At 44.0% G+C, this 13,167-nt stretch overlaps 1 protein-coding gene across 1 annotated transcript; it reads right to left on the bottom strand.

The window, feature by feature from the left end:
- Positions 1–2,428: 2,428 nt before the first annotated feature.
- On the bottom strand, positions 2,429–11,080 carry LOC141147963 (uncharacterized). Its single transcript, XM_073635122.1, has 8 exons — positions 10,955–11,080; positions 10,806–10,865; positions 9,360–9,426; positions 6,908–7,097; positions 6,716–6,762; positions 4,862–4,893; positions 4,585–4,659; positions 2,429–3,348 (listed from the first exon to the last, which is right to left on the bottom strand). Exons 1-8 carry the CDS (start codon positions 11,078–11,080, stop codon positions 3,223–3,225), a joined length of 723 nt encoding a protein of 240 aa, XP_073491223.1. The 3' UTR covers positions 2,429–3,222.
- Between the last annotated feature and the right edge of the window lie 2,087 nt (positions 11,081–13,167).

Genomic DNA, 13,167 nt, shown 5'->3' with positions numbered 1-13,167 from the left:
ACTTCAATTTAAAAAGTAAAGCATAAGATGTCCGCACTTCCATGTATCACTATGACCAGGCCAGAATGCTGGTACCCAGATTGGAACACAGCCAGTATTAAAACAATTAGCCATACTCAAAAGTGCATATCCCAAGAATTAACATTTTTTTAAAGGGTTAGTTCACCTTTTCACAAAAGTTGAAAAGGTGAATTAACTCGTAACACCCTTGGTCCCTGCTGCATTTTATCGATTACCTTCACTGCCCATGCTAGCGGATGTACTAGTCTGGGCATTAGCAATCTGTGCTCCCCAGTGACCTTCCTTCTTTCGTGACACCCCAGAGTGATTTTCATTGGTCAGGTCAGTCATGTTCTGGGACTAACCAATGCCCACTCACCACCACGATACCTCCGGGCTGTGTACTGAAATGTTCAGATGCTGGGTCCACTACACCAGCTGCATGGGTAGCAATAGATAGACAGGGAAGGAGGCAAGTACAGCGGGTACTAGGGGTGTGGAGAAGGTGTAGTGAGTTAGCTCACAATTTAATTAACTTATAATATTTAAAGCAAACTCCCCCATCCATCCAAGTCTCCATGCTTTATTTTGCTGAGAAATCACTTAGAAAAACACCCCCCTAGCATTTCTGGCTGTGGCCATCTTTATTAAAGGCAGATGGGAGCTTTTACATCCTGAAATCCATGTGCCCTTTGCTAAGGCAAACCCCCCCCTTCCCCTACTGAAGACTCCTGGGATGCATGACATCATTTGCTTAGGCCTGGACACCAGGAAGTAACTGAAGAAATGTAAAATAAAAAGTTTAAAAAAAAAAAGTAAAATATGATATACCTTTCTTATTTACCAATGATAAATATGATAATGCCAATGCTAAATATGATATACTTTCTTATTTACCAATGCTATTAGCATAAGGATTAAAATTGTCCATGTTGATTGAGAGGGTGAAGTTTCACATTAAATGAATCCCTGGTGATCCTGCCACGATGGTCCTTGTTGCAATCACTTCCTGCATACTTAACACATTAAGCCCCATTTCCCTGACAACTGTTACCCCTGCCCATTTGCAAGAAACATCCCACGGCTATATATATGTAGGAACTGCAAGAAAGCAGACACTTTCAGGATAGGAAAGCAATGTCTCTTCTGCAATAAAATAAAACCTACATGCCTGCTTGCAGTATTCTTTAGAATGTACACAGATTCTGTGTGTTGACATCAGGGAACTCCTGTGTATGCACAGAAGTGACATCATCTTGCACTGGCCAATGAGGACTGCTAAATATTAATGCACAGTAGAAGATTCCGGCGAGGAACCTTAGGCCGTCATAGGAGAGGCAAGTTTTGCAGATTTTGGTTCTGCTTTAATACTTTTGAGTTACTGCACATGCTCAGTAACTCAAATACGGGTGATGCTGTGATCTCAAGACAGTGTCACTGGAACTGAGGTCTGCGATGCGGGACTGTCCCAGCATAACCGGGACAGTTGGCATCTAAAGTATGTTTCTGTTATGGGGTGTCTCCCAGCCGTGCTCCCTACATCACCCTTCCACATATCTCCCTGTTGGAGATTACAAGGGACTGTACCGATACACGTTGCTCAGACATGGGCCAACATTGTCACAATCAGGAAACTGGTCCAGAGCAATCATGTGCAGCCAGTACTGAAGTCAAAGCATGTAGATAGGAAGAGGCTCAAAATGGCTGGAGAAGACACTAAATGTTATCCAGTTACAGTTTATATCTACTTTAAGTGTAGTAACCCATTCAGCCAAACAGAATCCATTTTGTACTGGTTGACCTGCGGTAGATCGGTTGCTCTTTGGTTACTCTTTAATAAAGCCGGTAAGGAAGGGATTCCCAGACTCAGTTCCACTGAAGTCCAACTTAGCCTCTAGTACCAGTTTTACCAGGCCTATCCAACTGGTAGCCCATGGGCTGCTTGCATTCTGAGGGGCCTTTTATGGCTTGCGAGGCCCCAGCTAGACTGTAAAACAAAAAAAAAAAACAAAAAAAGCCTCCTGCTTTCTGTTGTGGTGTTCGGAGACTGATGGACCTTCACTGCTCCACTCCAGAGACGCGTTACACCACTAAGCTTTGCTGCCCTCTTAAGGCTGGGGCAGCCCTGATATCACATGTACTAAGAAACAAAGAGCCCACCAGCTTAGTGGATTACCATTGCAGACCATTTATTAATAAAAGTAGACAGGTGCTATACGCTCAAACAGCAATGTGCAAAAGCTCATTAGCCAATTCCAGATCTAGTAACGTGAGATCCAATGCACACACTTACTTGAACAGTGTTTTATTCCCATTTAAGCATGGCTGACTCGTTTCAAGGGGAGTCCCCTCTTCATCAGGGGCTCTGATGAAGTGGGGACTGCCCTTGAAACTTGTTAGCCATACTTGACCTGAGTGGATTCTTGCCATGTATGAAAGGGTGTGCATTGGATCTCACATTGCTAGATCTGGAATTTGTTCGGCTTGCGAGGTCCCAGCTAGACAATACCAACACAGGGAGTGTGGCAGCACACAGATTTACCCATGTCAGCACTGCAAATGGGGGTAAATCCAACACTTTGAAATCACTAGAACAGAAATAGAAGGGGAAATTTATTGGGACGGTTGTTCTGGTCTCCTAATTTTGAAGCAATTTCCTCTCAATTCCTGTTGTATTTATGGGTCAGGAAGTGAAGGTAATAGTCTCCAATGGGATTTAGATGGATGCTACCCATAAAAAAAAAATAAAATTAAAAAAAAAAACCACAACATTTTTGACCATTACATATACTTTAAAATCGAGATGCATGGACCTTCTCAAACGGTGTAAAGAGAAATGCAAATTACCCACAGCAACCAATCAGAATCCTCCTTGAGATAATCTATCTTCAGTAACATATACTCAGATTGGTTACTATGGCATATTTATTGAGTCGGCTCAGGTGTTCAGAATAGTCTTAAAAATTGTAGACGAAGAACCATTTAAAAAAAAAAGGAAGTCTTTTATTTGCCACTATATGTAGAAATATTAAAAAAAAATGCAAAACGGCTCTGGTTTGTGCGAGCGTTCTATGGCATTCACAGTGAGAAATGGGGGAATTGCGTGCGTGGAGATCATTGGAAGTACATATTCTTGGATTTTCTTTTCTTTTTTTTCTTTTTCCTCCACCAGTTACATAAAAAGCAGATTTTTTTGCTCCGATTTGCACCCCTGCTCAGGCATTAATAAAATACGGGGCTGGATTCCTGTTTTGCTATAGGAGAATGGACAACGCCTGGACGGATGGGCTGTAAGACTTTCTGGGAGTCGACGCGTCCCGTGGCCATTTGGTTAAGTAGATCATCCACCTGCAAGAGGTACAAGACATGGCGTCAGTCACAGCAACTTACTGCCAATCAAAGCCAACATGGGTTAGTCTTCGCACCATCCGTGGTATGTAATCAAGTAGTGGGAGTTTTTGCCAGTAACCATTTCTCCAGTGACTTGTACATCATTGTGCTTGGCAACCACCGCCAGACCTACCCCCTGCAGTATCCTACTGTAAGAGCCCAGGCTGATGTGAAAACACAGTCCCAGGAGGCGGGATCATGACAGCCTGTATCACATGATGCACTCCCAGGGGGCCGGTCTATGACAGGCTTTGGTCAAAGGAGTATCTACTTGTGCTGCCACCCATAGCTGTGCACCCACAATTGCTGAGGTGAGGAGAACGTGCACAAGGTGGACTTTTCCTATATGCATGAGAGGCTGAATGCACAGCCTCACCTGAACCCAGAAGATGACAGACGAGGGAGTGGAATATCTGCAGGGGGCAGCACTGAACACAAGGTCAGTATTGTAGCGAGAGCTGTGCCTTACTAGTTATGTTGTTAACGGTTTGGTTTTTTTTTTTGTTTTTTTTTTTTTGTTTTTTTTTTTTTTTTTTTTAAATTCAAGCGATGCAAGTACTTAAATCTGACCTGTCTCTTACAGCAGAACTCAGAACCAACCAGGCAAGGCTCATTTTGTTAACACGAACCATGCTGATAGGAGAGAGCATAGTGACAAATCAGCCAATTAGTCTGCTGCTTTTCCCATTTACTGGTCGGATAAAATATACACACACGCCTTTTTGTGGGAATGTGGAGGAACACCGTTCCGGCACCTCCAGAGCTGAATGTATTTTATGGCAAGGAGTTCTAGAGGGTCTAATGATCCTGGGGATCTCTGCATGTGGGTGGTCTATTGTTGATGGGTAGGTCTCCTGTTAATGGTCTATTTTTGCTGGCTGCTGGAAGATCTGTTGCTGCTCATGGGGGTCTATTGTTGCTGGCTTGGTATTTTTTTGCTGAAGGGAGGTTCATTGTTGCCTGGGGTTGCCTATGGTTTTACCCAACACAGGATTTGTACTTTATCAGTTTGTTAATCTGGAGTTTAGCTTTAACTTATAGTATTGGAGCCTATAAACCAACAGTCCACTGGCAACTTTACAAGGCAGTCAGCTTTACAGCAGGTTTCACATAAAAAAAAACAAAAAAACAACAAAAAAAAAAAACACAAATTTTTGGATTATTTTATAGGTACATGTATTTTGGCAATTTTACCTTTTTAGCATACTCTGGGTCTTCTTGTGGCTGGAATTTTCCAGACTTATGACGATGGCGAGATGTGCTGCAGGCAGAAAAGTCACATGACTGAAGGTGCAGGGACTCTGATGTTTGTAAAATACATTTCTATTCATTTGTATATCTTACCCCACAGAGGTAGACTTCCCAGGGCCTGTGTTCGGACACGATCCATCTGCAGATCAAACAATTATTTCAATAATTTGTTTAATTAGACCTTCTAATTACTGGATGGTCCAAAATCCTCCAGGGCAATTTTCCTCCATTGCCCTAGACATGGACATCCGTCTGATGGACCATTTACATAGGATTCTGCTCTGCAACTCAAACTTCTCCTCCCTGTAACCCTAACCATCCCTGTGACATTAACCCCTTGTGTAACTCCAACTCTTCCTTCCCTGTAACATTAACCCTTCTTGAACCCTCAGCTCCTAGCCTTCCTGCAACCCCAACACTATCTCTTCCTATAAGCACAACAACCCCCCTCCCCCCCCCCCGAAACCCTAACTTTTACCCTCCCTGTAACCTTGACATCAACTCCCCCTGTAACCCCAATACTAACCTTCCTTGTAACCCCAAAACCAACCCTCCCTATATAACTAAACCTATAAGAATTACTTTCCCTGCAAACCTAACTCTCCCTGTAATCCCATGACTAACCCAAGCCCAACCATCATCACACCCCCCCCCCCCCCCACCTCTTATTTTCCCTGTAACCCCATCTGTTACCAACCCTGTTATCCCAACACTAAATCCCTCTCTGTAACCCCAACACCATGTCCCTCTCTGTATGACAAACTATAAAATTGTTTCCCTGTAACCCTAACCCTCAGTCTAACCTTTTTTGTAGCCTAGACCCTCAGTGTAACCCCAACACTAACCTGCCTTGTAACTCCAACACTAAGCCCCCCTGTAACCTCAAAACCAACCCTCCCAATATAACTAAAACCATAAGAATGACTGTCCCTGTAACCCCCTACACTAAGCCCCCTGTAACCCCAATACTAACCCCTCCTTCAAAGACTAACCTGCCCTAAAAACCCAAGTTTTACCCTCCCTGTAACCCCACTGCAAACCCTCCCCATATAACAAAATACTATAGGAATTATTCTTCCACAACCGACCTTCCCTGAAACCCTAAGTCTTACCCGCTCTAACCTTAGCCTTCCCTGTAACCCCAACTCTGCCTGCCACCCCAACACTAACCCTCCTTATTAAAGCATCCTGAAACCCCAAGTCGTACCCACCCTGTAACCCCAATTTTCCTGTAGCCCCCAGTGATGCAAGCCTAACCCCTTGTTTGGATATAGTTACCTACCCTTAACTGTTTTTTTTTTTTTTTTTTTTTTACCCCCAAAGGGCCACCACTTTTGTACCAACAGATACAAGCCTTGTGATCCCAGAGGCAGCCCCTACTATGCCGCCATTAACCGGTTATTGGAATGTTTGGCTCCTAGGCATGATTTTACAAGTAGTCCCAGGCTGAAAGGCTTGTATGGATCAACATCCAGCCATTGGGTGACAACCATGAGACAGGGCAGTCAACACCTCCCAGGTCACCTCACTGCCCCCTTGTCTGCTGAGAGTACTCCGATCCTGACATATCTTGCCTGACCCGAGACTGTAGTCTACTGTAATACAAATCTAGGACTGGGAAGTGTAGTCATTATCACCACACCAACGAGAAGAGACAGCTGTGGAATGCCTCCCTTCACTTTGGACAGGAGTGGATGCTTTTAGAATCATAGAACATGCTGACCTCTAGCTGAACGGACTTGTTCCTGAATTCTAAAATAATTTGCCAACCCCTTATATTATCTTCGAAAACAACAGCCATAGGTGTGTGCAGCCTATTGCATTAGTAGGGCGTGCGTATATGAGTTATTATATATACACACACACATACATATATACACACACACACACTCTCTAGCCCCGGGACATTGAAAGAAGTGCGCAAGTCCTTCTCTTATGGCAGAGCCAGTAAGAGGGTGATCTTTCCCATCTTCCCGCTGGCACACAGAGCGATAATGCAAGTGCGCATGGGGTCATTAGTGTGTGTGCCCAGGCACATCCAGCGCACGCCTATGCAAAAAACTATGATGCATACCTTCCAAAATCGACTTTTGCTGGGCTCGGGAGTCCTTCTCCTGATTTCTAAACCAAAAAATGAAGACATGATATTTATTTCAGTTAAGGAAAATCAAAAATGTCACTATTGTAAATAAAAAAACAATTTAGTCCAAACAATAGTGTATTGCCTGGGTAGTTTTGTTTGTAGAATCTGGATAGTAGCACTGACCTCTCCATGCAGTCACTACAGACAAGGTTGTCCTGTAGCCCAGGTGGAGTGGGGACGGAGGAAGGAGCCAGGCGCAGAGGGATATAAGAGCCATGGCTCATAAGGCAGACCCGGCCACAGCGCAGAGTTAGGGGGAACCAATGGTCAATGGTCAACTGCTGTCCATGGACCACACACCAACCTCGCCCTCCTGAAAAAAAAAAATTAAAAAAAATAAATAAATAGGTGGTCATTTGTCTACACCTAATGTTCAGCAAGTCATAGGAAATATATTACATACCAGAGGACTGTGTTGGTTATAACTGCAGTTCACAACTCTAAGGGCCAAAACACTCTTCCACTGCAATGCCCTGTAGTAACGGGTGCATTACTACAACACACGGTGCCTTAAAAAAGTATTCATACCCCTAGAAATTTTCCACATTTTGTCATGTTACAACCAAAAACGTAATGGTATTTTGTTGGGATTTTATGTGATAGACCAACACAAAGTGGCACATAATTGTGAAGTGGAAGGAAAATGATAAATGGTTTAAATTTTTTTTTTTTTACAAATAAATATGTGAAAAGTGTGGGGTACATTTGTATGGCGCCCCCCTGAGTCAATACTTTGTAGAACCACCTTTCACTGCAATTACAGCTGCAAGTCTTTTTGGGGATGTCTCTACCAGCTTTGCACACCTAGAGAGTGACATTTTTTTCCCATTCTTTGCAAAATAGCTCAAGCTCTGTCAGATTGGATGAAGAGCGTCTGGATTGGATTTAGGTCTGGACTTTGACTGGGCCATTCTAACACATAAATATGCTTTGATCTAAAAATTCCATTGTAGCTCTGGCTGTATATTTAGGGTTGTTGTCCTGTTGGAAGGTGAACCATCATCCCAGTCTCAAGTCTTTTGCAGACTCTAAGGTTGTCCTGTATTTGGCTCCATCCATCTTCTCATCAACTCTGACAGCTTCCCTGTCCCTGTTAAAGAAAAGCATCCCCACTACATGATGCTGCCACCAGCATGTTTCATGGTGGGGATGGTGTGTTCAGGGTGATGTGCAGTGTTAGTTTTCTGCCACACAGAGTTTTGTTTTTAGGCCGAAAAGATCAATTTTGGTCTCATCTGACCAGAGCACCTTCTTCCACATGTTTGCTGTGTTCCCCACATGGCTTCTCCCATATGGGACCTCTTATGGCTTTCTTTCAACAATGGCTTTCTTCTTGCCACTCTTCCATAAAGTCCAGATTTGTGGAGTGCATGGCTAATAGTTGCTAATTTGAAGGGGTATGAATACTTTTTCAAGTCACTGTATATTAGGAATGTGTGTGTTGTGGTGCCATTCACTTTAAACAGCACCTCAATGCCCTAGGGCAGGGGTCTCTAAGCTTTCTAGAAAAAAAAAAAAAAAAAAAAAAAAAGGGGCCAGTTCACTGTCCTTCAGACTTTAGGGGGGACGGATGTCGGTGTCAGTGGGAGGAATAGTGTCTTGTATCAGTGAGGAACACTGCCCCAAGGGCCAGATTAAGGAAAGCAAAAGGTTGCATCCAGGCCCCCCCCACCCGGGGCACAGTTTGGAGACCACTGCACTAGGGCAACACCGCTCCAATGCACATGCTGCAGTGCACCACAAGATAGTAACACACCAACACACATGGTGGTGCAAAGTGTTACCAAAAATGTGCATGTCCTTTTTTTGACATTTTGGGGCATTGCCAGCCCATTCATTTTAATGGGCTGCTTTAAAATGCACATACAATATATTGCCGCAAAATACCAGGACATCAAGGTCTGCTGTACTCTGACCAGAGAAGCAGGCATTATAAATACCGAATATCTTGTAGCATCAGAAAGCACAGCCTGGGGCCAATATTTGATACATGCCTCATATTTGGGTCCTTTCCATTTTGGACCCGATGCTTACAGATTCAAAGTAAAAAAGGGAAGATTGCATACTATGGTCACTAAGAACTTATTTTATTCCAAACTAGCACAAGGCACTGATGCAATTCCTCTATGACAAAATGCATAGAGAAATAACCAACCTGTGCCCTGTGTCAATTTGGAACAAAAGAAGAAGTTTCGTAAATTTCTTTACATGGATGTTGTCAAAGCTGAGACAGAGCCTGGATCGGCCCCAAATTTCTGTTTGGCTGCTGAATAGACCAATCTAGAAGAGCAGGTGTTCTAGTATATACTAATGCCTACAGGGCATACACTGGGCCACAACATTCTAGCCATGGGGATTATAGGCCCATGTAACTGTCAAAAGTGCTTCTTTTTTTTTTTTTTTTTTTTTTTTTTAACAGATTGGATATAAAAAGGAGGTATGGAAGGAGAACTTGGCATTGAAGACTGTTTTTGGACAGGTCTCCTTTAAGAAACGGAGCAGGGCAATAACACCTCTACTGGTGGGTTTAATTTTCTGTATGTAGGGGCAAAAGGGGGTTTCAAAAGGGTCTTACCTGGCACCTCCAGGTGGCTTTCATTCTGCGGTGGAGGAGGAGGAGGAGGAGGGGTCTGAAGAGGCTTCTGTCAGAGAAAACATGTCGTCACAAACAAACCATGCAAGAGGATTAGATCTGGATATAGTAGGGTACTAAGGTAGAGGGCATAAATACTTTGTGGCATAACACAAAGTGACTGATACATTGCACAGGGCTTAGAGAGGTGGGGTGACTGAGGCCCCTGGGGAATTTCCATACAGGAAAAAGGTGAGTATAGCATACCTGACCAAGTGGCACCAACAAAGAGGAGAACACTGCATCAAAGGCACACCTAAGTAGGTGACATAATCCTAAGGTGGCCATTTGTGGATAAGGGCCCACTTGGATTGTTGCTGTGATTTGGAGGGTCCCAGGAGGATGAGGACATGCCAACACTTTAAAGGTCCCAGAATAAGACAGAATACTTGGAAGGTCTCCGAAGAGACACCAACATATGGAGGGTCCTATAAACAGACAAGCCGACACTTGGCGGTTCCTGTAATGCAGGCAAGCCAACATTTAGAGGAACCCTGAATAAGGCATACCAGAACAGACATACGGGCACTTAGTGTGTCAGTGTTCTGGAAGTCTCCAAGTTTCTGTTCTGGAAGTCTCAGAGTGTTGGTATGCCTTAATTGGGTTCCTCCAAATGTTGGATTGTCTGTGTTCTTGCTGTTGTGTTTCAGATGCACAACAATTGTAATAAATCTACATTATTTTACTTCTATGTTTTTTGACTAACCATATTCACCTCACTCAAAGTCCCAGGGCGAACCCCTTGTATACATGTCTGTGTTCTGGGACCCGCCAAGTGTCAGAGTATGTTTTTCGGGACCCGCCAAGTGTTCCTTGTGTCCTTGCTCTGGGACCCGGCCCCCCCAACAAATGTCAGTGTGCCCCACAAGTGTTGGTGTGTCTGTGTTATGGGATCCTCCACGTGTCGTGGTAACCTCCAAGTGTCTTTGTTTTGTAACCTATCAACTGAGATCGCCAACATTTAAAGGAACCCAGAACAAGACACACCAACAGTTGGTGGGTCCCAGAACAAGGCACATGGACACGTCAAGGATTCCATAACAGACACCGCTTCTTGAAGCGTTCATTTATACTGAGGGCTCCCAGGGCAAGGCACACCGAAATGGAGGGCTCTCGAGAAAAGACACAGCAATAGATTGGGGCCCCAAAACGTCACACCACAAACGTATAGGGTCCCAGAATAAGGCACTATGGCACGCTGAAAGCAAACTGACTTGCAGCCAGGGCTAACCACGCAAAATGTTGAACATATGAGAGACCATGTTTAAAAAATAGGAAGGTTCCTCCTTACATATGGCAAGGCTTCAGACAGCTGAACCCCAAAAAGTGCCGAACAGCCTCAGCCTGGGGCAGACTTGTATAGGGGGAGTGCATTTGGGTTTGACTTACTTGGCTGCTGTTTGAAGATGGTTTTAAGTGATCCTTCAGCCTCTGGATGAGGTCCGTGTTCTACAGACAGAAAGAGAGTCAATGTTCTGCTCTAGGCCACTAATGCAACACAGGCCCCCCCCCCCCCCCCCCCCAAGAAGACATCTCACCTTTCCACCTCCTCCCAGGCCCAGCTTCTTGCAGTATTGTTGCAGCTGAGCCCTCTTCATCATTTGCAGGGAGGAAGGGGTTAGATCCAGAGTCAGCTCAGGGCCCGGTTTCCTCTGTCGGGGCATGGCGGACCTAGTAATGGCTGCAAACATACAGAGCATTGCACAGCAGATTCACTTAGGTACAGGTTGGTCAAAATATCAAGGTGTTTTCAAATGGAAGATAAAACTCTCTGCAGCTTGAACTTGAGGATGGCCAGCATTTTCTAGCCCTTTTCTCCCCAGCTTGATTGTCCCTCGTCCCCTTTCATTCATTGGATTTTCCCTCTTTCAATCATGGAAGCTCAGCATCACTTGTGGTTGTTGCCTAGTGCGGTCTGCATGCAAATTAAGCTTACCTAGGATCACCCACTCCTCCGGACTGACACCCACCTGTCAAGGCATTGTGATATTTGCAGAACTCCTATCCAGAGCCAGCCCATCATCAGGACTGAGGGCTCCTAAGAAGGAGTATTGAGGCAGGGTGCTGTGAGGTTTTCAAGTCGCTACTGTATGTAGAGCACCCTGCTCCCCCCCACCAACCGTGATCTCCCTGCATGGCATAGAGAAGCACAGAGATCCAGTGATGACATCACTGGGTCTAAAATAAGGTACATTATGAAAATGCACAGATTGTATTTTAAACTGCAATCATTAAGTTGGTGAAAAAGACAAAAGGAGGAACCAGGGAAAGTAAAATGTAAGCAGATTAAACTTCAGTTTTAAGATTGGCACTAAAAAAACAAAACAAAACAATGCATAGTAAACAATGGCAGTACGCTTAGGATGCAAGAGCTTTTAACCACTTGACAACTGGGCACTTAAACCCCCCTCCTGCCCAAATCAATTTTCAGCGCTCTCACATTTTGAATGACAATTACTCAGTCATGTAATACTGTACCCAAATGAATTTTTGTCCTTTTTTCCCCCCACAAATAGAGCTTTCTTTTGGTGGTATTTGATCACCTCTGGGTTTTTTTATTTTTTTATTTTTTTGCGCTATAAATGAAAAACAGACAGAAAATTTTGAAAAAAAAAAAAACAAAAAAACACACATTTTCTTAGTTTCTGTGACAAAATTTTGCAAATGATTAATTTTTCTTCATAAATTTTGGCCACAATTTATACTGCTACATATCTTTGGTAAAAAAAACCCCAAATTAGTGGATATTATTTGGTCTTTGTGAAAGTTAGAGAGTCTACAAGTTGTGGTGCAAATCATAAAAAAATTGATCACACCCGGTGTACTGGTGGCCTATCTCATTTCTTGCGACCCGAACAAGCCAGGAAAGTACAAATACCCCCCAAAAGACCCCTTTTTTTTAAAGTAGACAATCCAAGGTATTTAGTAAGATGCATGGTGAGGTTTTTGATGTGGTCATTTTTTCCCACAATTATTTGCAAAATTAAGTTTTTTTTGTTTGCTTTTCCACAAAATTGTCATTGTAATAGGTTATTTCTCTCACATGGCATGTGTATACCACAGATGACACCCCAAAATACATTCTGCTACTCCTCCTGAGTATTACAATACCACATGTGTGGGACCTTTTCACAGCCTGGCCACATACAGAGGCCCAACATGCAGGGAGCACCATCATGTGTTCTAGGAGCATAAATTACACATCTAACTAGTTGACTACCTATTTCACTTTTGAAGGCCCTGGAGCACCAGGACAATGACACGTGACACTGATGACAGATGGCACGTGACACTGATGTGGCACTAATATGTGGCACTGATGACACATGGCACTAATACGTTGCACTGATGACACATGGCACTGATGACAGATGGCACATGACACTGACACGTGGCACTGACGACACGTGGCACCAATACATAGTGATGCCAGATGGCACTGATAACAGATGGCACGTGACACTGACAGGTGGCACTGATGACAGATGGCACTGAGGACACGTGACACTGGGGGCAGGTGGCACTGTGTTGTGTTAGTGTACCTGATTTTTTTTTCACTCCTGCTGCATCACGGAAGCTCTCCCTCCTCACACGCTGTCTCTGTGTGAGGAGGGAGAGACGGCGATGAGAGATGATCTCATATGTTTACATATGAGATCATCTCTCATTGGACACTCCGACTGAGTGCTATGGCCGCTGTGATTGGCCATTTAGCACGATCTGTGATTGGCTGTATCCAAGGGACAGGGCC

Source organism: Aquarana catesbeiana, linkage group LG06 (assembly GCF_042186555.1).
Source record: "Aquarana catesbeiana isolate 2022-GZ linkage group LG06, ASM4218655v1, whole genome shotgun sequence".
Taxonomy (NCBI): domain Eukaryota; kingdom Metazoa; phylum Chordata; class Amphibia; order Anura; family Ranidae; genus Aquarana; species Aquarana catesbeiana.
Note: the sequence above shows the minus strand (reverse complement) of the source record. Positions and strands in the feature narration are given on the sequence as shown.

What these genes read in the sequence shown, in the direction of transcription:
- LOC141147963 (XM_073635122.1), bottom strand. Translation starts at nt 11,080, where the DNA reads ATGCCCCGACAGAGGAAACCGGGCCCTGAGCTGACTCTGGATCTAACC. An exon ending in TGTAGTGACTGCATGGAGAG is followed by an intron (nt 6,763 to 6,907) that starts GTCAGTGCTACT and finishes TTTTTGGTTTAG; the next exon opens with AAATCAGGAGAAGGACTCCC. An exon ending in GCAAAAGTCGATTTTGGAAG is followed by an intron (nt 4,894 to 6,715) that starts GTATGCATCATA and finishes ATGGTCCATCAG; the next exon opens with ACGGATGTCCATGTCTAGGG.